The sequence below is a fragment of the Eumetopias jubatus genome, unplaced genomic scaffold, assembly GCF_037043125.1.
Source record: "Eumetopias jubatus isolate StellerSeaLion01/CBP00866 unplaced genomic scaffold, mEumJub1_p1.0 scaffold_5, whole genome shotgun sequence".
NCBI classification, from domain to species: Eukaryota; Metazoa; Chordata; class Mammalia; order Carnivora; family Otariidae; genus Eumetopias; species Eumetopias jubatus.
The window spans coordinates 115809145-115831737 of record NW_028274811.1 but is presented as its reverse complement, the minus strand read 5'-3'; the positions used below and the strand labels follow the sequence as shown (position 1 = coordinate 115831737).

Sequence of the window (22593 nt, the reverse complement as noted above, 5' to 3'; positions counted from 1 at the left end):
TGTGGATTAAAAAATAAACCAAAGTAAAAGACTATGCAAAAATAACTGCTCACAATCAAACCCTTTAGAGTGTCGAATGAACATTTACCTTGGCAATATTTAAAGCCATCTTTTTTTTAAAACTAGATCCCACTGATTAATAGTTATTGGATCAAGTTTTTCTACAATATAGTCTCCCCACCCTTCATATCTTTTCTCTTATTCCAAAGGTTGAAATGATGGAAAAATCAGAAAATTACTGTAGTCTGCTGCATCATGTTCTTGGGTACTAAGACATAATATTAGTGAATATCTTTTCCCTTTGTTCTTTGTCTCCAGGAATCTCATTTTAAAAAAAGGATTAATATTCATCCACTTCTACTCAATATATATTTATATCCTAGTATGTCCATAATTTTACAGTACCTGATTTAGAGTTATTGAAGCTCTCAAGTAAGAGTTTTTAAAAGGTCAAATTCAATATTGCTATATTTGAAATCATTTTCAGTGAAAAGATTAAAAGAAGTTGCAAGAACTTCATCATTTGTGCACTCTTTCTTTCTTCCTTTCTCCAAATTCCCTCTAATTTACATCCCTTCCTTTCTCCTATACCTCCCCACTCTGTCTGAACTTCATTCTATGAGAAGCTACAGAACTTCCTTTGATTACACTGTGAAACAGTTTTTCTATATTTTTCCAAACTGCGTTCAACTCTTATCTCTTGCTATTTTCTTCCTAAGTTGCCTTTAAAGCTAGTAAGTTTCTGAACAAAAACTAAACAATACCAATATCACAGGAAATCTAATAAATAGTTTGACTAATATTAAGGATTCTTCTGTTAAGTGTCTTCAACTTCTGGACTCTCATCTGATTTTAAAGAACTAATTAGCCATGCTCTCATTTCACCTGCCTGCTAAGATCAGTATTTTAAGGGGGTTAAAATAGTTAACGTGGATATTCCAAAGAATGGGTTGGATATTCAAAAATTTAAAATTTCATGTGCAGCCTTAGACTCGTAAGTGTTAGAGAAGCATGTGGCTCTAGTTATATGGGGCTCAAGAGAAAATAACCACAAACAGATGGGGTAATTTTACATTTACCTGCTTATGGGATCACCAATTTGCATGCACAAAGAGTGCACATGTTGAGATGTACTGAATGTACCCTCTTAAATAATTGACTAAATGTGACTGCACATTCAAAGTAAATCAAAGTGTTCTTTGAAAGCTCTGAGCCTGTAGGGAGCTGTGTTTTTCCAAAGGCAACCACTTAAGAATGAATATTCATCTTTGAAAACTAACTGAAGAAATATTCTGGCTGCTTTGCTCCTGCATAAATACACTCTAAATTCCATGACCCTATATGGTTTTTGCCTACATGTTTCACAAAGGGTCTAGCTGTCAGACACATAATTTATTGAGTTTTGTATATAAATAAAACTCAATAATGGTATTACTAAGTATCCTTCTTATACATTAGTTTTTCACACTGAAGCATATTTTTAATTGTTCTTTATTCCTTTTAGGCAGGGCCAGTTGCAAACAATATTTTTCATTTGTTAGAATCCTTTGCTTCTATTTTCATTGGATGGTAGTATTTGGGGGTAAAGGGCAATTTGCTGAAGATATTTGAAACAGAAAGAGTGTACTCAGGAGTTCTGCCAGTGGCTACTCTTATATTATATAAAACCAACCCCTGTTTAGATTTGCCAGATTTTCTTTAAGAAATGTCTTTTAATCATCTCCATTGGTTGAGGTTCATTCAGTAATGGCCTGAATCTTCAAGAGAACTGGGAAGTTTTGGTGATCCTCTAAGGAGTTAGGACTGCAAAAAGGATAGAATCTTATATGATATCCATGTCTGAACTTCATTTAAAGACAAGCCTTTGGGGCACCTCGGTGGCTCAGTTGGTTGGGCGTCTGCCTTTGGCTCAGGTCATGATCCCAGGGTCCTGGGATCGAGTCCCACATTGGACTCCCTGCTCGAACAGGGAGCCTGCTTCTCCCTCTCCCTCTGTTGCTCCTCCTGCTTGTTCTCTCTCCCTGTCTCAAATAAATAAATAAAATCTTTAAAATATATATATAATAAAAAAAAATAAAGACTAGCCTCTAACATCTGTTTTCACTTTTGTGCATATAAAGAAGTCAGAAAATCTATCTGTGTAGTGTAGAGGGCAGAGATACACAGTTCCCTAGTGGCTAACTTTTTTAAATAGTTTCTTTATTTTGAAAATTATAGGGGCGCCTGGGTGGCTCAGTCGTTAAGCGTCTGCCTTCGGCTCAGGTCATGATCCCGGGGTCCTCGGATCGAGCCCCACATTGGGCTCCTTGCTCAGCGGGGAGCCTGCTTCTCCCTCTCTCACTCCCCCTGCTGGTATTCCCTCTCTTGCTGTGTCTCTGTCAAAGAAATAAAATCTTTAAAAAAAAAAAAGAAAATTATAAGAAAAATTAAAAATGTAAAAAATAGTACAACAAAATGCTGTGTACTCACCAAACAAATCAACAATTGTTAACATCTTGTCATATTGACATTTAGCCCTTTTAAAGGAAAATAAACAGAGATAAAATCCCTTTGCCCACATCACCAGGATCTTTTAGCCGGCTCACAAGATACCCACCACTGTGTACATTTACTGTGTATCTGCAGTAAAACTAATGTGTATTGTGCAAACCCTTTGGAAGTTTAGTTAAGAGAAATGTTTTTTTGGCATATCCCAAACTGCAGCTGTTTGTCCTCATGACCAAAGAAAAATATTGAAATAGACCATTCAGTATAATGATTGCTGCATTTTATACCAAGATCTAAAAAATATTATATGAAATCCTTTCACGGTTTCATTCCTAAGTAAAACGTACTTGACTCCAGAAAGGAAAGTGAGCGAGTGAAAGAAAATAATAGAGGGAAAATATGCCCCTGTGTGTGTGTGTGTGTGTGTGTGTGTGTGTGTGTGTGTGTGTGTGTGTGTAAGCACAAAACAACAAAAATTGTTAATTTCCCTTCTCCTCCATAAATGCTTTTTGGAATAAAAAATAGGAATAAAACAAAATAAATAAATAAATAAAAATAAAAATAAAATTAAAAAAAGGAATAAAAAATTCCTTTCTTTGCAGTTAGGTTATAGCATTTTCCCTTTCTCTCTGTGCTGCTTTCTTCCACCCTACCCCCAGCAGCCTGTGTCCTAAAACCTAGTTCAGACCAAATCTTTCATAGCTACTCCATCCACTCTTGCCCCCCATAGCCCTGCTCTATCACTGACTCAGACCACAGCCATCTGCAGTCCTTTATTACTATGTCCATTTTTTCCCCATATCCAAGAGCACTCTCAAGCATTCCAGTTGTACAAAATTCTGTTTTCTCCCAGCACCCCTCTTCAGCTCAGAGGATTTCCATACTGTTCTATAAATGTCAGAATGGATGTGGTGGAAGTGAGGACAAGCAAAAGCTTCTGCCTAAAGCAGAAGAAAAGAGGAGTGTTTATAGAGAAAGGAGTGGTTGAGCAAGTATTTAAGATCTGACCTTCTCCAGATCTGATGTGTGCTCCAGTCACACCTTCCCTGAGAAGTTTCCAAAGAATGAAATAGTGCTGCCCTTTGTATATGGGATATGTGATGATTAGTAAAATGGTGACCTCTTCATCATCTGGGAGAAATCTAAGACTATTACAAATAATGATCTTCATGCCTCCCAGCCTGAACAGTGGTTGTGAGTGTTGATCGTGGAGGGACAGCACTGTTCTAACTAGAGTTGTCAGTGTTTTTCTTTTGTTTATCACTTTGCCTAACCTTCGGGTGGTATTTTATTTGCTTCTCTTTCCTCTGTGATCACTTCAGGAAGGAGGCTTTCACTGAAGCCCGAGGTGCCCGAAGGGGAGTTAAAAAAGTCATGGTAATTGTGACTGATGGGGAATCCCATGACAATCATCGACTGAATAAGGTCATCCAAGACTGTGAGGATGAAAACATTCAGCGGTTTTCCATAGCTGTAAGTACATGGCTAGAGATAGCTTTCAAAATCTGGTATGAAGACAAGAGGTGTGTACATATGATTATTTTATGCAAGTTACACAAACAAGGTTGTAAAGGAGAAACGTCTCCATTTGAAGGTAAACTCTGTGAGGGCAGGATTGGATCTTGCTCCCTTTGTGTCCTAGGGAAGGAAGGACAAGAGAAAGAAAGAGACAGAAATAAGAAAGAAAAAAGAAGAGCAGAAAAGGAGGAGAAGAGGACCCCCCAGCAGGGGGAAGAATGCTGGAAGGATGGAGGGAAGAATAGAGGAAGGGCAGAAAAGAGGGAGGGAAGGAAGGAGAAAGGAGAAGGTAAGAAGAAAAAAGGAAGGGAGGAAAGAAAGGAGGAAATTGAGGATGTGCTAGTAATAAATACATTGCCTGGAGAATAGTCCAAGATGGTGGAAGAGTAGGAGAGCTTAGTTTCATCTGGTCCCAAGAATTCAACTAGATAGCTATCAAATCATTCTGAACACTGACAAACTCAACCAGATATCTAAGAAAAGAATAGCTGCAACTCTACAAATAGAAAAGTAACCACTTTCTGCAAGAATGACAAGATAGAAAAACTCACCTCAAAAAAGAGAACAAGAGGCAGTACTGACTGTCAGGGACCTAATCAGTATGGATATAAGTAAGATGTCAGAAATAGAGTTCAGAATAATGATTATAAAGATATCAGATATTAGCTGGGCTTGAAAAAAGTATAGAAGACACTAGAGAATCCCTTTCTGGAGAAATAAAAGAACTAAAATTTAACCAAGTCAAAATCAAAAAGGCTATAATGAGATGCAATAAAAAATGGAGGCTCTAATTGCTAGGATAAATGAGCAAAAGAGAGAATTAGTGATATAGGAGACAAAGTGATGGAGAATAAAGAAGCTGAGAAAAAGAAACAACTACTGGATCACAAGGGGAGAATCTGAGAGATAAGTGATACCATAAAATGAAACAATATTAGAATAATTGGGATCCCAGAAGAAGAGGAAAGAGAGTTGGAGGTTGGGGGGCAGAAGGTATATTGAAGCAAATTATAGCAGAGACCTTCCCTAATCTGGGGAAGGAAACAGGCATTCAAGTCCAGGAGGTACAGAGAACCCCCCCTCAAAATGAATAAAAATAGGCCAACACCTCAACATATAATAGTGAAACTTGCAAATCTCAGAGACAAGCAGCTCAGGGACAAGAGGTCCATAATCTACAAGGGTAGAAACATCAGACTGGTAGCAGACCTATCCACAAAGGCCTGGGAGGCTAGAAAGGACTGGCATGATATATTCAGGTTGCTAAATGAGAAAAACATGCAGCCAAGAATACTGTATCCAGCTAAGCTGTCATTCAAAATAGGAGAGATAAAAAGCTTCCAGGAGAAACAGAAGCTAAAAGGATTTGTGATCACTAAACCAGCCCTGCAGGAAATATTAAAGGGGATCCTTTAAGCAAAGAGAGTAACATAGACCAGAAAGGAACAGAGACAATCTACAGAAACAGGGACTTTACAGGTAATACAATGGCACTAAATTCATATCTTTCAATAGTTACTCTGAATGTAAATGAGCTAAATGCCCCAATCAAAAGACACAGGGTATCAGATTGGATAAAAAAAATAAGACCCATCAATATGCTGTCTGCAAGAGACTCATTTTATTTTTTATTTTTTTAAAGATTTTATTTATTTATTTGACAAAGAGAGATAGCGAAAGCAGGAACACAACCAGGGGGAGTGGGAGGGGGAGAAGCAGGCCTCCCGCCGAGCCTGATGTGGGGCTCGATCCCAGGACCCTGGGATCATGACCGGAGCTGAAGGCATACGCTTAACGACTGAGCCACCCAGGCGCCCCTGCAAGAGACTCATTTTAGACCCAAAGATACCTCCAGACTGAAAGTGAAGGAATGGAAAACCGTTTATCATGCTAATGGACATCAAAAGAAAGCTGGGGTGGCAATCCTTATAGCAGACAAATTAGATTTTAAACTAAAGAAAGACTATAATAAAAGTTGAGGAAGGACACTATATCATAATTAAAGCGTCTATCCAACAAGATCTAACAATTGTAAATATTTATGTGAGCAGCCAATTATATAAACCAATTAATAACAAAATTAAAGAAACACATTGATAATAATACAATAATAGTAGGAGACTTTAACACCCCACTCACTGCAATGGACAGATCATCTAAGCAGATCAACAAGGAAACAAGGGCTTTGAATGACCCACTGGACCAGATGGACTTCACAGATATATTCACAGCATTCCATCCTAAAGCAACAGAATAGACATTCTTTTTGAGTGCACATAGAACATTCTCCAGAATAGATCACATACGGGGTCACAAATCAGTTCTCAACCAGTACCAAAAGATTGGGATCATTTCCTGCATACTCTCAGACCACAATGCTTTGAAACTGGAACTCATTCACAAGAGGAAAGAACTCAAATACAAGGAGGCTAAGGAGCATCCTACTAAAGAATGAATGGGTCAACAAGGAAATTAAAGAAGAATTTTAAAAAATCATGGAAACAAATGAAAATGAAAACACAAGTGTTCAAAACTTTTGGGATGCAGCAAAGACAGCCCTAAGAGAGAAATATATAGCAATACAGCCTTTCTCTAGAAACAAGAAAGGTCTCGAATATACAACCTAGCCTTACACCTAAAGGAGCTAGAGAAAGAAGAGCAAATAAAGCTTAAATCCAGCAGGAGAAGAGATTTAATAAAGATTAGACCAGAAATCAATGAAATAGTAACCAAAAGAACAGTAGAACAGATCAGATGAACAAAACTAGGAGTTGGTTCTTTGAAAGAATTAGTAAGATTGATAAACCCCTGGCCAGACTTATCAAAAAGAAAAGAGAAAGGACCCAAATAAATAAAATCATGAATGAAAGAGAAGATATCACAACGAACACTTAAGAAATACGAACAATTATAAGAACATATTATGAGCAACTATATGCCAACAAATTAGGCAATCTGGAAGAAATAGATGCATTCCTAGAGACATATAAACTGAAACAGGAAAAAGAGAAAACCTGAACAGACCCATAACCAGCAAGGAAATTGAAGTAGTAATCAAAAATCTCCCAACAAACAAGAGCCCAGGACCAGATGGTTTCCCAAGGGAATTCTACCAAACATTTAAAGAATTAATAACAATTCTTCTGAAGCACTTCCAAAAAATAAAAATGGAAGGAAAACTTCCAAACTCTTTCAATGAGGCTAGCATTACTTTTATTCCAAAACCAGACAAAGACCCCACCAAAAAGGAGAATTACAGACCGATATCCCTGATGGACATTGATGCCAAAATCCTCAGCAAGATACTAGCCAATAGGATCCAACAGTACATTAAAATGATTATTCACCATGACCAAGTGGGATTTATTCCTCGGCTGCAAGGTTGGTTCAACATCTGCAAATCAATCAACATGATACACTACATGAATAAAAGAAAGGACAAGAACCATATGATCTTCTCAATAGACACAGAAAGAGCATTTGACAAAGTACAGTATCCTTTCTTGATTAAAACTCTTCACAGTGTAGGGATAGAGGGAACATGCCTCAATATCATAAAAGCTGTATACAAAAAACCCACAGCAAATATCATTCTCAATGGGGAAAAACTGAGAGCTTTTCCCCTAAGGTCAGGAACATGGCAGGGATGTCCACTCTCCAACATAGTACTAAAAGTCCTAGCCCAAGAAATCAGACAACAAAAAGAAATAAAAGGCATCTAAATCGGCAAAGAAGAAGTCAAACTCTCTTCACAGATGACATGATATTCTATGTGGAAAACCCAAAAGATTCCACCCCAAAATTGCTAGAACTCATGCAGGAATTCAGCAAAGTGGCAGGATATAAAATCAATGCACAATAATCAGTTGCATTTCTATACACCAACAATGAGATAGAAGAAAGAGAAATTAAGGAGTCGATCCCATTTACAATTGCACCAAAAACCATAAGATACCTAGAAATAAACCTAACCAAAGAGGCAAAGGATCTGTACTCAGAAAAATACTCATGAAAGAAGTTGAAGAAGACACAAAGAAATGGAAAAACATTCCATGCTCATGGGCTGGAACAATAAATATTGTTAAAACATCTATGCTACGTAGAGCAATCTACACATTCAATGCAATCCCTATCAAAATGCCATCAACTTTTTTCACAGAGCTGGAACAAATAATCCTAAAACTTGTATGGAACCAGAAAAGACTCGAATAGCCAGAGGAATGTAGAAAAAGAAAACCAAAGATGGTGGCATCACAAAGCCGGACTTTCCATTTCCTCCCTACTTCATAGCCCCTAACTGTGCAGCCAGCAGCTCTAAAATGTTTCCTGTAATTGTATTTAAACTGGACAAGAAGGGAAAAAGGATCAGAGAAGAAATTTCATTTAGTTCCAAGGAAAAGCCTAGCCTGCTATTGATGATATAGAAGATATTACATACTTTGTATGTATGTATAAAGTACAAAGTACTTTAGCTCTTTGTGAGCAAATCTGTATCAATATAAAAGCAATCCATTATTAATAACATTTGTCTCTCAAAATGCAAAAAAAGAAAAATAGAGACAGAGTGCTTTTTACCTCTTAATAGTAATTTATCTTTTCTAAATCAACTTCTAATAGTTCCATGAACTGAGGTGACTCAATTTCATGGTGCCACCCCATGGAGAGGGACATTTAGAAAAGGAGAAGTAAAAATTCCACCTTTCAAATGGAAATATGGAAAATAATTTTATATAGAACTCTGTGTATATATATATAATTTTATATAGAACTCTGTAACCTACCATAGTCTTTTTTTTTTTTTCTGTGTCCTAGATACCTTTCTTTGTCCTTCATGGCACCCCAAAGAGAGCAGGGCCACTTTCCTTTTCCCATTTTATGAATGAGGAAGCCAAGGGACATCAGGTTTCATGGCTGTAGGCCACATGACCAAGTCTCCAGATACCCCTTGACTGACCGTCTGTACCACTGCCCTGGGCTGTTCTTCCCCAGTTCCCAGTCTCTCTTGCTGCAGCAGATCTCTGGAAGGTGCTGCAGGACTGTCCTAACCTGTTTTCACTCACTTCCCCAGACTTCCAAAGAGCACCACAGTCCTCTCCAGCCCTTGTACCAGAGCAAAAAGACCCAGCACAGAGACACTAAGCATTCCCATGATGTCATAACCTTAAACAACAACAAACCCATGGATATTTTCCAAAAGTGAGAAGAAGTGGGAGAGGGTAGAGAAGAGTATATTTTGGAGCTAGAAAGACCTTTGTTCGATTTCTGCCTTTGTGACAGTGGATAAGTCACTTAGTACTCCAAGCTTCAGCTTCTTTATCTGTAAAGATAAAGGGTAAATACTGTTTCTTTCTCTTTTTCTCAGAAAAAGAATCGGTGAGATAATGACTGAAAACATCTAGCACCTATTTATTGGTAGGCGAGGCAACCAATAAATACTATTTTTCTTAAGGATATTTAACTAGAGGAGTTTACAACCATGAAATAATAAAATCATGGTGCTTTAGAGCTAGAAGGAATCTTAGAGATAAACTGTGTTGTCCCCTTGCCCAGAAACCTTCAGAGATTCCCCCATGGACTATCAAACCTTATCTCAGCCTCACTAACAACTGTGTACAGCCTTCCTTTCACTCTCAATTCCATAGCATGTGCCCTCTGCCTAGGAGGAGAGAGTCTTCTTAATATAAATTGATTTTTTAAACAAGTCAGGAAGCAAAACTTTCAGAACTGTAAGAGTTTAGCCTAAATTGTTTTTTGACAAAATCTCTTTTATTTACTGTAAGTAAGAATCAGATATTACACATAAGGGTTTTTCAGCATTTCATCAGTGAGATTTCCTCCTTTCCTTTCAAAAGTATGATCAGTGAAAGACATCCCACCCCGTTGTAGGAAGGGAAGAAGAGTGATTCATCCCTGATAAACTCCCAGAACACAAAATCGATTCACTGCCTCCCAGGGGCAAGGTGACTGTACTTATTTTATAACCAAGATGACTTGCTTATCAACAAGTCAACTTCTGACTGCAACAATATCCTTTTTTTTTCTTTTCAAATTTTTATTTAAATTCTAGTTAGTTAACATACAGTGCAATGTTGGTTTTAGGAGTAGAATTCAGTGATTCATCACTTACATATAACACCCAGTGCTCATCACAAAGTGCCCTCCTTAATCCCCATCACCCATCTAGCCCATCCCCCACCTCCCTCCCTCCATCACCCCTCAATTTGTTCTCGATCTTTAAAAGTCCCTTATGGTTTGTTTCCCTCTCTCTTCCCCCCCATATGTTCATCTGTTTTGTTTCTTAAATTTCACATATGAGTGAAATCATGTAGTATTTGTCTTTCTCGACCTGACCTATTTCACTTAGCATAATACACTCTAGCTCCATCCACATTGTTGTAAATGGCAAGATTTCATTCTTTTTGATGGCTAAGTAATATTCCTCTGTGTGTGTGTGTGTGTGTGTGTGTGTGTGTGTGTGTGTGTGTGTGCGCGCGCGCGCGCGCGCGCGTGCCTCATCTTCTTTATCCATTCTGATAAAGGCTTATATCCAAAATGTATAAAGAACTTATCAAACTCAGCACCCAAAACACAAATAATCCAGTTAAGAAATGGGCAGAAGACATGAATAGACACTTTTCCAAAGAAGACACCCAGATGGCTAATAGAAACATGAAAAGATGCTCAATATCGCTCATCATCAGGGAAATACAAATCAAAACCATGATGAGATACCACCTCACACCTGTCAGAATGGCTAAAATTAACAACACAAGAAACAACAGCTGTTGGTGAGGATGCAGAGAAAGGGGAACCCCCTTGCACTATTGGTGGGAATGCAAACTGGTACAGCCGCTCTGGAGAACAGTATGGAGGTTCCTCAAAAAGTTAAAAATAGAACTACCCTATAATCCCACAATGGCACTGCTAGGTATTTACCCAAAGGATACAAAAATATAGGTTCAAAGTGGTACATGCACCCTAATGTTTATAGCAGCATTATCAACAATAGCCAAACTATGGAGAGAGCCCAATGTCCAATAATGTTCTTTTTTATTTGGGATACAGATGTGAAAAATTAAAACAGCTCATTATTTCTCTTTTCCCTTGTTGTTACTTCTATAAATTACCTTTTGCCAATTACTATCAATCCATTATTACCTCCCCTTATTATAGTAGTTGCTATAACTATTTTGATCTCTTCTGTGGTTGAGAATAATTCCATAGATCCAGCCTTCCTTCACTCAGTGATACTGGCCACAGTTAGAGTCTATGGCTGGTCTTTTCAGCATGCAAAGCCAATGTATGCCCAGTTTGTCCCAGACAACTGGATATCAGAAGTGCTATCATTTATTCAGCTTTCCAGGTACCACTGTAGCAGGCAATGATCTGAGTAAACCATCAGCAGCATTAACAACATTAAAAAAACTTCACTGGAAAGCAGATACTGTACCTATCAATGAATGACTTCTTAATTTTAAGTGAAGCTTACATCACTTTTACAGGGTATCTGGCTACATATACGGTATTTCTTGTCCTTAAGTCACTATGTTTCCCATGGTTGGATCCCTAGTTGGTAATTCATACTTTGCCTCCCAGCTGGTCAAAAAGGGTTCTCATAATTCCATTAATTTTCCTAGAGAATCATAAAATCATGAGTTCCTTTCCTGTTTTAATCAATGAATTATTGTCAAATTGCTCTTCAAATTTTTATAAATAATATATAGGAAAATTTCACTTCAGCAAGAATTGTTATTTTCCCAATTCATATTTCTTTTCCCCAGTGAAACTTGTATTTTTTAGTTTGCGCCAAACTAGGAAATAAGACAGTTATTTTATTTCCTCTCCTTGTGCATTCACACAGAAAGGTTTTAGGCATTCCTGAAGCTCCATTCATGCTTCACATGGATCAACTATACCTGGGGGTCTGCCCCTATTGCCACCTGGGCTGTTCCTCCTACTTAAATTTTTTTTTTTTTTTTTTACTCACCATTTGATCCTGAACACCACAAAGATGTGTTTTGGGGGGGACAATACCCCAAACTAACTGACTATTGAAAATTTAAGCACTCTATGATAAAACTGCAAACATGACCCATTAAACTCTCAGACTTGGTGAGGGTCCCAAACTGGTATGTATTCTGCATGGTCTGTATTCTGTCACTTGAGGATACTAGACATTGCCAGCAGGAGCCTGTTTTACCTTCATATTCTAATCTTAGATGATAATGGCTGGGATTATAATGACTGTGAAATGTGTATCATTTACAGCATTCAAATGAAAATAAGAGAAGTTAGAAAGTATCTTAGCATTTCATTCATTTGCACACAAAAGGCACTATATATAGTACATGTAAATGAATTGTACACTTTACATTTGACACATCTGCCTCAAGGGAACTTCAATTCTGAATGTCTACTTGAGGTAAATATTAACAGAATACCAAATGCCTGGGCTTGACATATTTGTATAAAGTGAAACAGAAGTAATTTATAAATGTTATTTTGTATTTCTTCTCACTCATAGAAAATAATGTTTCTGCAAGCGCGAGATCCTTGGGTGAAGGATCAAAATACATTTCTGTTTTCATTTTTTATTCTTTAATACAGAATAGTTCAAACTGGATACAAGTCACAGTACTTCCTGGGAATTTTTTCTTTCTTATATTTTCTTCTAAATATATACTCTCATGTTCCATTTATGTTTTATTTTTATTATTTATGTATGTCACTTGGACATTTTCCCCATTGAACTTTATCCAGTTGTCTCTGTCTGTCACATAGAGCACTAAATACCTGATAACATTTACATCACAACTAAGAACCTCAACCGTGCATGGTCCAAACATCTTTACAATTTTTATGTGTATTTTCAAATTCATTACTTTATAAGTGAAATGGAACTTAACATGTCAATGCGATAGTGAATCTAGAATATGTTCAGTAGGGACTAAGGTGGAAAGATGGTGACTTTCCAGCCAAAGATGTCATATAACTTATAGGATAAATTAGGTAAAATAGTGGGGACCCAGAGGGCTTCACATGATGTAGAATTTGTATGAATCTAAAGGAAAACCATACGTAGCAAAACTACTGACCAAAGAGGAACCTAACAGTGTGTGAGAAGAATACCAGGTATAGAGTGAGGTGTGGAGCAAGACCCCAGTGATCCTGAAACAGACACACAGGTGTGAGAGGCTCTGGAGGCTGGAGACTCTCTCCCACCTTTTCCATGCTTTCTTTGGGGCATGTCCATCTAGATGTGGGGAAATACTCAACTATAAGAAGATCATCTTAATTGTTTTTAAGTATTAGAGAGAATTTGTTCAAGGTAATAAAAGCAAGCGGCCCTTGGATTTTCCCTCCCTTAACTGGACAATTCTCTACATTCATTTCCATTAATTCTCTTCCACCATCAAGTAGCTAAAGTGGGAAAAGCACCAGTGGTCTCTGTTCAAATATAAACCATCTCTGATGGTTGGCATTTGCTTTTCAGCCAAGTAGACAGCATCTGAGTTTTTTGTTCTCGTGCAAATCTGCAAATTCCTGGTACTCACCTTCTTACCAGTATCTGGACAAGTAGTAGAGAGTTAGCTTCAAAAATCAAAAATAGTGTAGTGATTTCCTAAATTGCTCACTTTTTCAATGTAGCACAAAGTTCTTCACAAACTTTAGGGCATGTGCCTCATGAACACATTTTATAGGTAGACACAGAGCTAAACGAGAGACAAGGGCCTCGATGAAGACCTGTGTGTGCAGATAGGTGGCATTGCTCGGGACTCCTCCCAGGTATTCTGTGGGAATGGGGTGGGTGTGAGTCAAGCAAGGGGAAGGACCCAGGAATCAATCCCTCAGCACCTTCTCACTAGGAAGGAAAACTCCAAAGCTGCTATCTGTACTGCCTTCCTGGCTAGCTGGTACACAACTCGTATGCTCACATTAACATTTAGTGTACATTTTAATGATTCAGTTACTAATCTAAACCCCCATACATTTTATAATGCAAATGAACAAGTATGTGGTAGATCATAAATAGCTACACCTAAAACAGTAATTTCAGCTTTTTTCTAACTATAAGTAAAAACTGTACCCTTCTTAATAAAAATATCAGTTTTAAAATCTACCATTTTGAATCTGACATTTAAAAAATGCATGCAGAGGCCTAGAACAGGAAGCCGAAGGAGAGTGGGCGCGAGATGGGTGCTCAGAGAAGGAGAGGCAGGGGTCTGTGGCGAGAAGACCCAGTGAGGATGAGGACCAGGACTGCCTGGCACCTCCACCGGTGCCAGCCCACCCATGTGCCCAGGACCCACCCGGTCCACAGTGCTGAACTGTGTTTGGGGAGTATCGCAGGTCTGTGTTGCAGTGGGACTCTGAAGACAGCCTCGAGTCTCAGTTTAATGATGCTAGACAAATCTATGTCTATGATTTAGAAATGGAAAGTGAAGCGAGAAATTTCTGGTGTCTTCATGGTCCCTGGAGGTCATGATTTTTCTTGTCCTCAAGGAGTAGGATATTCTAAAAATCAAGCAATAGCACAGAGCTCAAAATCTTACCTTTGTTTTTTGGATACCAGGAGCACAGAATTGAATTAATCATGATCCTTGGTTTAGGAGACCTCATCATTTGTGAAAGCATGGCCCACTTCATAGATTTCTACATTTATTATTGTACCTGTATACATATTTTAAGTATCCACTATAAGCATCTATGGGCCTGACCACATTCACCACCTGGCGTCCTCTACCTGATAACCATCGGCCCAAATCCTATACTCATCTCTTGCTCTCCTTTTCTAATCTCTTGGTATCTATATGTATCTTAAAAAAATTCTAAAAGTCTTCCTTTTATTTAACTTTATAAAAAGGGTATCATGCTGTATATAGTATTTTGAAACTTTTAAAATTTAATATTGCTAAGATTCATCCATATTATTACAAGCCATCATAGTTCATTTTTTTAATTAAATAACACATACAGTGAAATGCAAAATTTCAGTGTGAAAATTATGTACAAAGTGAACAAATTGATGAGTTTAGATAATTGCATACACCCATGTAACTGATACGTCAATCAAGATATAGAACATTTCCATCACCCCCAGAAAGTTCCCTATACTTTCATTTTTTTCATACTCACTTCTGTAGTAACCGCTGGTATGACTTACACCACCACAGCTTAAGTTGCCTATTCTATTTTATGTAAATGAAATCATATAGTACGTATCCTTTTCTGTTTAACTTTTCACGCAACATAATGATCGCCCATGATATATTGTGCATCAGTCATTCATTTTTTTATTATACATTGTATGCATCTACCAAAATTTGTTCCATACTTTACATGGACATTTGGATTGTTTCCAGTTAGGGTGCATCTATCCAATGGAATCCTACTAGCAATAAAAAAAAAAAAAAAAACTGAACTTCTGATACACGGGGCAACATGAATGACTCTCAGAAGCATTACGCAAATGAAAGGAGTCAGACACAAAAGGCTACATGCTATATGAATTCGTAAATATAACATTCTGGAAAAAGCAAAGCCTTAAGGACAGAAAATACATCAGTGGTTTTAAGGGTTAGGGGGAGGAAGGGATTGGTTACAAACGGGCAAGAGGGAACACTGATAGAAATGTTCTACATCTTGAAGTGGTAGTAACACAACTGTGTGGGTTGTCAAAACTTACAATTGTATACCTAGAAAGGGTGAGTGTTACTGTATATAAATTATATCTCAATAAATGTTACCTTAAAATATAAAATAGATGTTTGAGAAAACCTGCTAATGCATCTAAATAATTACGGTGAACTATAACAGATAATTCCTGCCTCTCTCTCTACTCTATAAAAAAGGGTGGGTGGGGGGTGTCCCTGTCCTGAGCATTTGGTTTCAAACAGGAATGTCCCGATTGTTTATTTTCTAGATTGCCAAGTTAGATTACTATCTAGTTTAATATCTGTTTAAAAATATATATATGTGGGACTGGCTCTTGGTAAGATTATCAGGAAGAACTGCCTATTCAAGATCAAGTAACTCACTTGCTAATTGTTTTTGCCAGCAAATAGTGGTGGCATGGGCTGGAATAATAGCAGAGACATTCAGAAACTATAACTTACTTTTGAACTGTCAGACTTTAAAGATAGAGCTGTTCATAAACAGGGACACAGGAATGCAAGAGAAGAAACTTTCACAAACATACGAGATTGCCCTTTATATTTTCCTACACCAATTACAGTATATAACAGTTAATATTAGGGAATCTACATATACTGAAGATTGTTCTTCCAAGAATGTGGAAATACATAAAAATTGCATTGAATTAATATACTATACACCTCTCTTGTTTATTGACAAAATGCTTGGGATCCTTATTTAACACATAGAATTTAAAATATATTCTTGCCATTTTGTCGTGTCTTAGATTCTTGGGAGCTATAACAGAGGAAATTTAAGCACTGAAAAATTTGTGGAAGAAATAAAATCAATTGCAAGTGAACCCACTGAAAAGCATTTCTTCAACGTCTCTGATGAATTGGCTCTAGTCACTATTGTTGAAGCTCTGGGAGAAAGAATATTTGCCTTGGAAGGTATGACTAGTTCTTGTAATCCTGTATGTTCTGTCTACAATGCAAAGTCAATGTAATGGGTTTTTGGTATTTATTCCTACTACTACATGGGTCGTGCACTTTTACTGTGTACAATAGCCAGCATGGAACGGTGCCCTTTTATGTAAATCTTTCCCTGAGATGGCTATCTCACATTAGCACCGTGTCTGTCGGCAGCTCTCTTTGTAAGGATGTGGGGGTTGAAGGAAGGCAATGGTCAGTGTAGACTCACCAGAACAAAAACGTGCCCGCGTGTTGTTAGTCCTTTTCTGTGACACGGCTTTAGAAAATGGAGACACTAACTCAACTTTTCCTTTTTAATTTGTTTATGTTATTTTGGGCTTCTATGGAAATGTTCTTGTTTGCAGTAACTTCGTTGTTCATTTATTTTCTCCTGTTTTGCTTCTTGCCCACTTTAAAGGTCTTTTACGGAACTCTGTCTCAACTCCCATGACAGTAAAACATTGGTTCACTATATTTGTCTAAGTCATAATTCTTTTTTGTAGAATTTTTTTGATTTTGCAATGACGATTGGCTACTGAGGATAATGAGTCATGGCATTCCTTCCTCTGCCTTTGGTAGATGTCAAGTAACAAATTACTTTGAAACTAGCCTTTGCCTGACAAAAAAAAAAAAATAAGTCTTTGGAATTGTTATGCCAGGAAAGCTTAAAAAAAAAGCCTCTTTGTTCATGTTCTCTGATAACTGGAGCCTAAGAGAACATGCCTCTTTCCCTTTTTCCAGAGAGTTCTACTCTTATGCCTCATCCGAATCCAACGGACCCTGTCCTTTTGAGGACACACGGAAGGACTGTTGTTTTGCATCTTAAGCACAGAAATTTAAAAGCACATTCTCAGTCACCCTGATACGACCTGATAATGGGAAACAGAAAGATAAAATGAGAAAGAGACATAAGTAAAGCAAAGTAGACCACTTTGAGCATCAAATGACCAGGAAAATGCAAAAAGTGACTAACAACAGAATATTAAAATGTATAGAAAGGAAAGAGTCATGAGGCATAGCATATTTATTATCATGGGTCACTAAAGGGGAGTAAAATAGGCCACCCCAAAATATGTCACTTTGGCATGTAGATTATTTTGAGCTGAAGGCAATCAAGACCCAGCAGACTGAGGAAAAACTTTAACCTCTTCCTTAACTACCTAAAAGAATTTATACAGGGGGGCTGATCAAGAAAAAGAGCTATAGCCAAGGATAACTTTTTAATCTGAAAAATCTATCTGCATGGCAGGGGAAACTTCTAATTATGAAACATCTGTTCCTCTTATGTCCATTGAACTGCCCTCCTCCCTTTGCAGCCCCTGGCTCCTCTCCCAATCCTTAGGTCAGGATGGCATATAAGCTTCAATTGCCCCCACTTGACCTTCAGTCTCATATTTTGGGGGTGGGGGGTCCCATATGAAATTAAATTTGTTTTTCTCCTGATAATCTGTTTTAGGTCAAGTTAATTATTAAACCAGCCAAGGAACCTGGAAGGGAGGAAGGGAAAATTTTTCCACTCCTGCATGACCCAGTGCACATACGTATATGTAGAAAAATCAAACAGAATTTCACAAAATTACTCTTATTATGTACAAAGCACTCTGATAGTTTCTCATTTTCGTTCTCTCTTCTCTTTCAATTAAAAAAAATGCTGGTGGTGACTCACCCTGATGATTTCATGACCCATAAGTGACAGATTTGGTTTAGATTTGATGAGCAGCTACAGCCCATGCAGACTTCATTTCTCTGCTTCCCTTTTGCCCCAGCTGCCCTGTGCCTTTAGAAACAGAACACTTGAATTACTTATCCATCTGAAGTCGCAGCTGCGTCTAGAGAACTTGGCCTTCCTGCGTTCTGTACGCAAGTCACTTTTAAGTGGCTTTGGTCTCACAGTAGCTATCCCAGTGTCATTTACTAATAGGCCAGACCATAAGCTTCACTGGCCCCAAGGAAATAGACAAAGTTTTCCAAGTCATTTTGTACTTTTAATTTTTAATAATGTGATAAGTCAATAATGTGATCTGTGATATGATAGAAACAATCTGTAAAGTCCATTTAAATGAAAATTACTTAATTACGTTAGATAAGCACAATACAGTTTCAATTTTAAACCTCATCTTAAGTAAGCAAATAAATATAACCTTACAGAACTTGTAGAAATGAAGCCTGTATCAGTGCTTGTGGGAAGAGGAGCCCCGTTTGCCTTAAATGACATTTTTGTGTTGCTTCTAAATTATCTAGACCATTAGTTAAAGATTACACGTTGGAATGCCCCGAAACTATAAGAAGTCTGTATATTTAAAAGCAAAATTATTTTTTTAAATGTCCACAGATTAAAATGTCTCCCGCATCTTTATTGCTACACTTTGTGGCCTAACCAAATGCAGTGTTTTGACTAGCCTATTTAGGATTTTCTTCATAATGACAGCAGAAAGGGCTTCATTTCCTTGTTACTTGAGAAGTGTCCACTTCCTATCAACATTTATCTTTAGATGGTAAATAGCAGCGATTATGAAATTCCTGTTTGCCACAGACAGCACCACCTAGTGATGAGAACACGCCACCAACTTGCCCAATCAAAGATCAGAAAATGGTCTGTCTCCCTTTCCCAGCAAATGTTGGGGAAAATGCTGAAATTCCCAACCAGACGCCAAGCAGTGGGGAGAGTGGTTATCCCAGTACTCATGAAGAGTCCTGGGAGGAGTTGACAGCAAGAAGTTCAGAGATGTGCAAGGGGCTATCACCATGAGGAGAGTTCAGCAGGCGGAATGTCACATAACTCCCTTCCCTCTGTTCTCCGCTGTAAGCAGAACAGCAGGAAGAGAAAGTACTGGATATATGCAGGGTTTTGCTGCTGCGCTCTTAAGTTGGCCTTGCAAAGATAAATAAAAAGGCACCATAAAGCATTGTGGACTTAAAAACTTAAGTGTACTTCAGTCATTTAAAATTAGAGGATAATTCATATGTGAAATTAAAATGATACATTTGGATTCTTGATTGATATCCCTATTTAACCTAGTCCTAAAAAAAGGCAATCACTGATGTATTTGTTAACAAATTTATGACAGCAAATAGCTAGTAAATAAGTGTGATTTCACAAGTTTAATTATTCTTATGCCTCAATGAGAGGGCAGACTGACTCTTACAATTATGCACTATTTTTAACTTATTTGCAAAGCCAAATAAATCAGTAACTCCCTACTTAAAGTAAATGAATCAACATTCCCGCAATCCCCTTAGGAGGTTGTGGCTTTGGGTTGGTGAATATTTTGAGAGTAGCACATTTTCCATGGAATGCTCTGGATTATCTCTGTATTTCAGTAAAGAGCCTAAAAATGGGTATAAAATCTTGCCCACAGAAATCCTCGTTAAAAAATTTTCAGATTCACGGAGCTCTTAGAAAGATAAAAAGACCTAATGCTTGCTACTGAACCTCATTACAGACCATTGACTTTAAAAAATGGGTACAGATTCTTTTTTTTATTTTATTATGTTATGTTAATCACCATACATTACATCATTAGTTTTTGATGTAGTGTCCCATGATTCATTGTTTGTGTATAACACCCAGTGCTCCATGCAGTTTGTGCCCTCTTTAATACCCATCACCAGGATAACCCATCCCCCCACCCCCTCCCCTCTAGAACCCTCAGTTTGTTTCTCAGAGTCCATGGTCTCTCATGGTTTGTCTCCCCCTCCGATTCCCCCCCTTCATTTTTCCCTTCCTACTACCTTCTTTTTTTTTTAAACATATAATGTATTATTTGTTTCAGAGGTGCAGGTCTGTGATTCATCAGTCTTACACAATTCACAGCGCTTACCATAGCACATACCCTCCCCGATGTCTATCACCCAGCCACCCCAACCCTCCCACCCCCCACCACTCCAGCAACCCTCAGTTTGTTTCCTGAGATTAAGAATTCCTCATATCAGTGAGATCATATGATACTTGTCTTTCTCTGATTGACTTATTTCGCTTAGCATAATACCCTCTAGTTCCAACCACATTGTTGCAAATGGCAAGATTTTGGTTTTTTGATGGCTGCATAATATTCCATTGTGTGTGTGTGTGTGTGTGTGTGTGTGTGTGTGTGTGTGTGTATATATACATATATATATACACAAACCACATCTTCTTTATCCATTCATCTGTTGATGGACACCTTGGCTCTTTCCATAGTTTGGCTATTGTGAACATTGCTGCTGTAAACATTGGGGTGCACGTACCCCTTCGGATCCCTACATTTGTATCTTTGGGGTAAATACCCAGTAGGGCAATTGCTGGGTCGTATGGTAGCTCCATTTTTAACTTTTTGAGGAACCTCCATACTGTTTTCCAGAGTGGCTGCACCAGCTTGCATTCCTACCAACAGTGTAGGAGGGTTCCCTTTTCTCCGCATCCTCGCCAACATCTGTCGTTTCCTGACTTGTTAATTTTAGCCATTCTGACTGGTGTGAGGTGGTAACTCATTGAGGTTTTGATTTGGATTTCCCTGATGCCGAGCGATGTTGAGCACTTTTTCATGTGTCTATTGGCCATTTGGATGTCTTCTTTGGAAAAATGTCTGTTCTTGTCTTCTGCCCATTTCTTGATTGGATTATTTGTTCTTTGGGTGTTGAGTTTGGTAAGTCCTTTATAGATTTTGGATACTAGCCCCTTATCCGATATGTCATTTGCAAATATCCTCTCCCATTCTGTCGGTTGTCTTTTGGTTTTGTTGACTGTTTCCTTTGCTGTGCAAAAGCTTTTATCTTGATGAAGTCCCAATAGTTCATTTTTGCCCTTGCTTCCCTTGTCTTTGGGGATGTTTCTAGGAAGAAGTTGCTGTGGCTGAGGTGGAAGAGCTTGCTGCCTGTGTTCTCCTCTAGGATTTTGATGGACTCCTGTCTCACATTTAGGTCTTTCAAAAAATGGGTACAGATTCTTAAAAAAATATGTGATTGTATGGCATGTGACCTAGAGACCATCAAAAAGTTCCTCCCAATTTGTGAGTGATACCTACCACCAGAAATTAGAGCAAATACAAACCCAGAACCCCTCACCCTTTATCAAATAATGGCATTCTGAGAGGATCTGTAGCTGGAAATACAGGTGGGGCTGGTAGAGTCAAGAGACCTCTTTAGATATGTGAATAAAATTATTTCAGCCCTGAAACATAGCAGGCAAGTTTAGCCTAATGTGTGAGCAGGATTCCGATGGTGTGAGGGGAAGACAGAGATTTTCAATCTCAGTACTTTCAACTTTAACCCCCTGGATCCAAAGTGCCATTATCATCCACAGGCATCCACAGTGTAAGAACAGAAGCATGAATGGAAATTTCTCAACTTCTCCAGCAAGGGTGGGGAAGCCATCAGTCAAGAATTTAGACATGGCCCTTCTGCTAACCTTCTCTGTCCTCCACCCAGCCCTACCTAGGAATTTTGGGTTGAGAAATGTGTGGCTGAACATACCCAAAAGATGTTGGAAATTCTGGTTTGTAAAGAGCCCAGACTGTAATTGGCCTCTGTCTTCTCCAAATCAACAGTGTGCTAACAGGCATTTATGTTTCTGTTATAGCTACAGCTGACCAGTCAGCAGCTTCATTTGAAATGGAAATGTCTCAGACTGGCTTCAGTGCTCATTATTCACAGGTACATTGACCACTTGGTAGAAAATGAAGTATCTTTTTTTTTTTAAGGTTTCCACTCCCAAAAGCAATGCCCAGGCATCAGCATTATAAGTGCAACTAAGCAGTTCATGGCTTGAGCGGTTATTCCAACTGTGATGATGTTCCTAATCCAAATAGGAAAATGACATTTCACAAACTTACTAGGAAAATGAGTTCTTCCACACAGTTCACTACACTGTACTAATAATTGTGAATCAAACATTTTGAGGTCTGCCTTATGTAATTATACATCTGGCTAAATGAAATACTTAACTTAAAATGGTTTCTAATGATATGGAATGTATCTTTTTCTCAGTTTCAGTGTATTCAAA

The 22593-nt window shown here is 38.0% G+C and overlaps 1 protein-coding gene across 2 annotated transcripts in view; it reads left to right on the top strand.

The window, feature by feature from the left end:
- ITGA1 (integrin subunit alpha 1) overlaps positions 1–22593 on the top strand; it is a 168533-nt gene that overhangs the window by 89073 nt on the left and 56867 nt on the right. For both annotated transcript variants that reach the window (XR_015768214.1, XM_088023511.1), the window contains exons 8-10: positions 3810–3960; positions 16427–16592; positions 22171–22244. Coding sequence is in view for 1 of the 2 variants with exons in the window: in XM_088023511.1 (XP_087879637.1) it covers positions 3810–3960; positions 16427–16592; positions 22171–22244 (391 nt within the window). In the remaining variant the exon portion in view is untranslated. The remainder of the gene's footprint in view (positions 1–3809; positions 3961–16426; positions 16593–22170; positions 22245–22593) is intronic.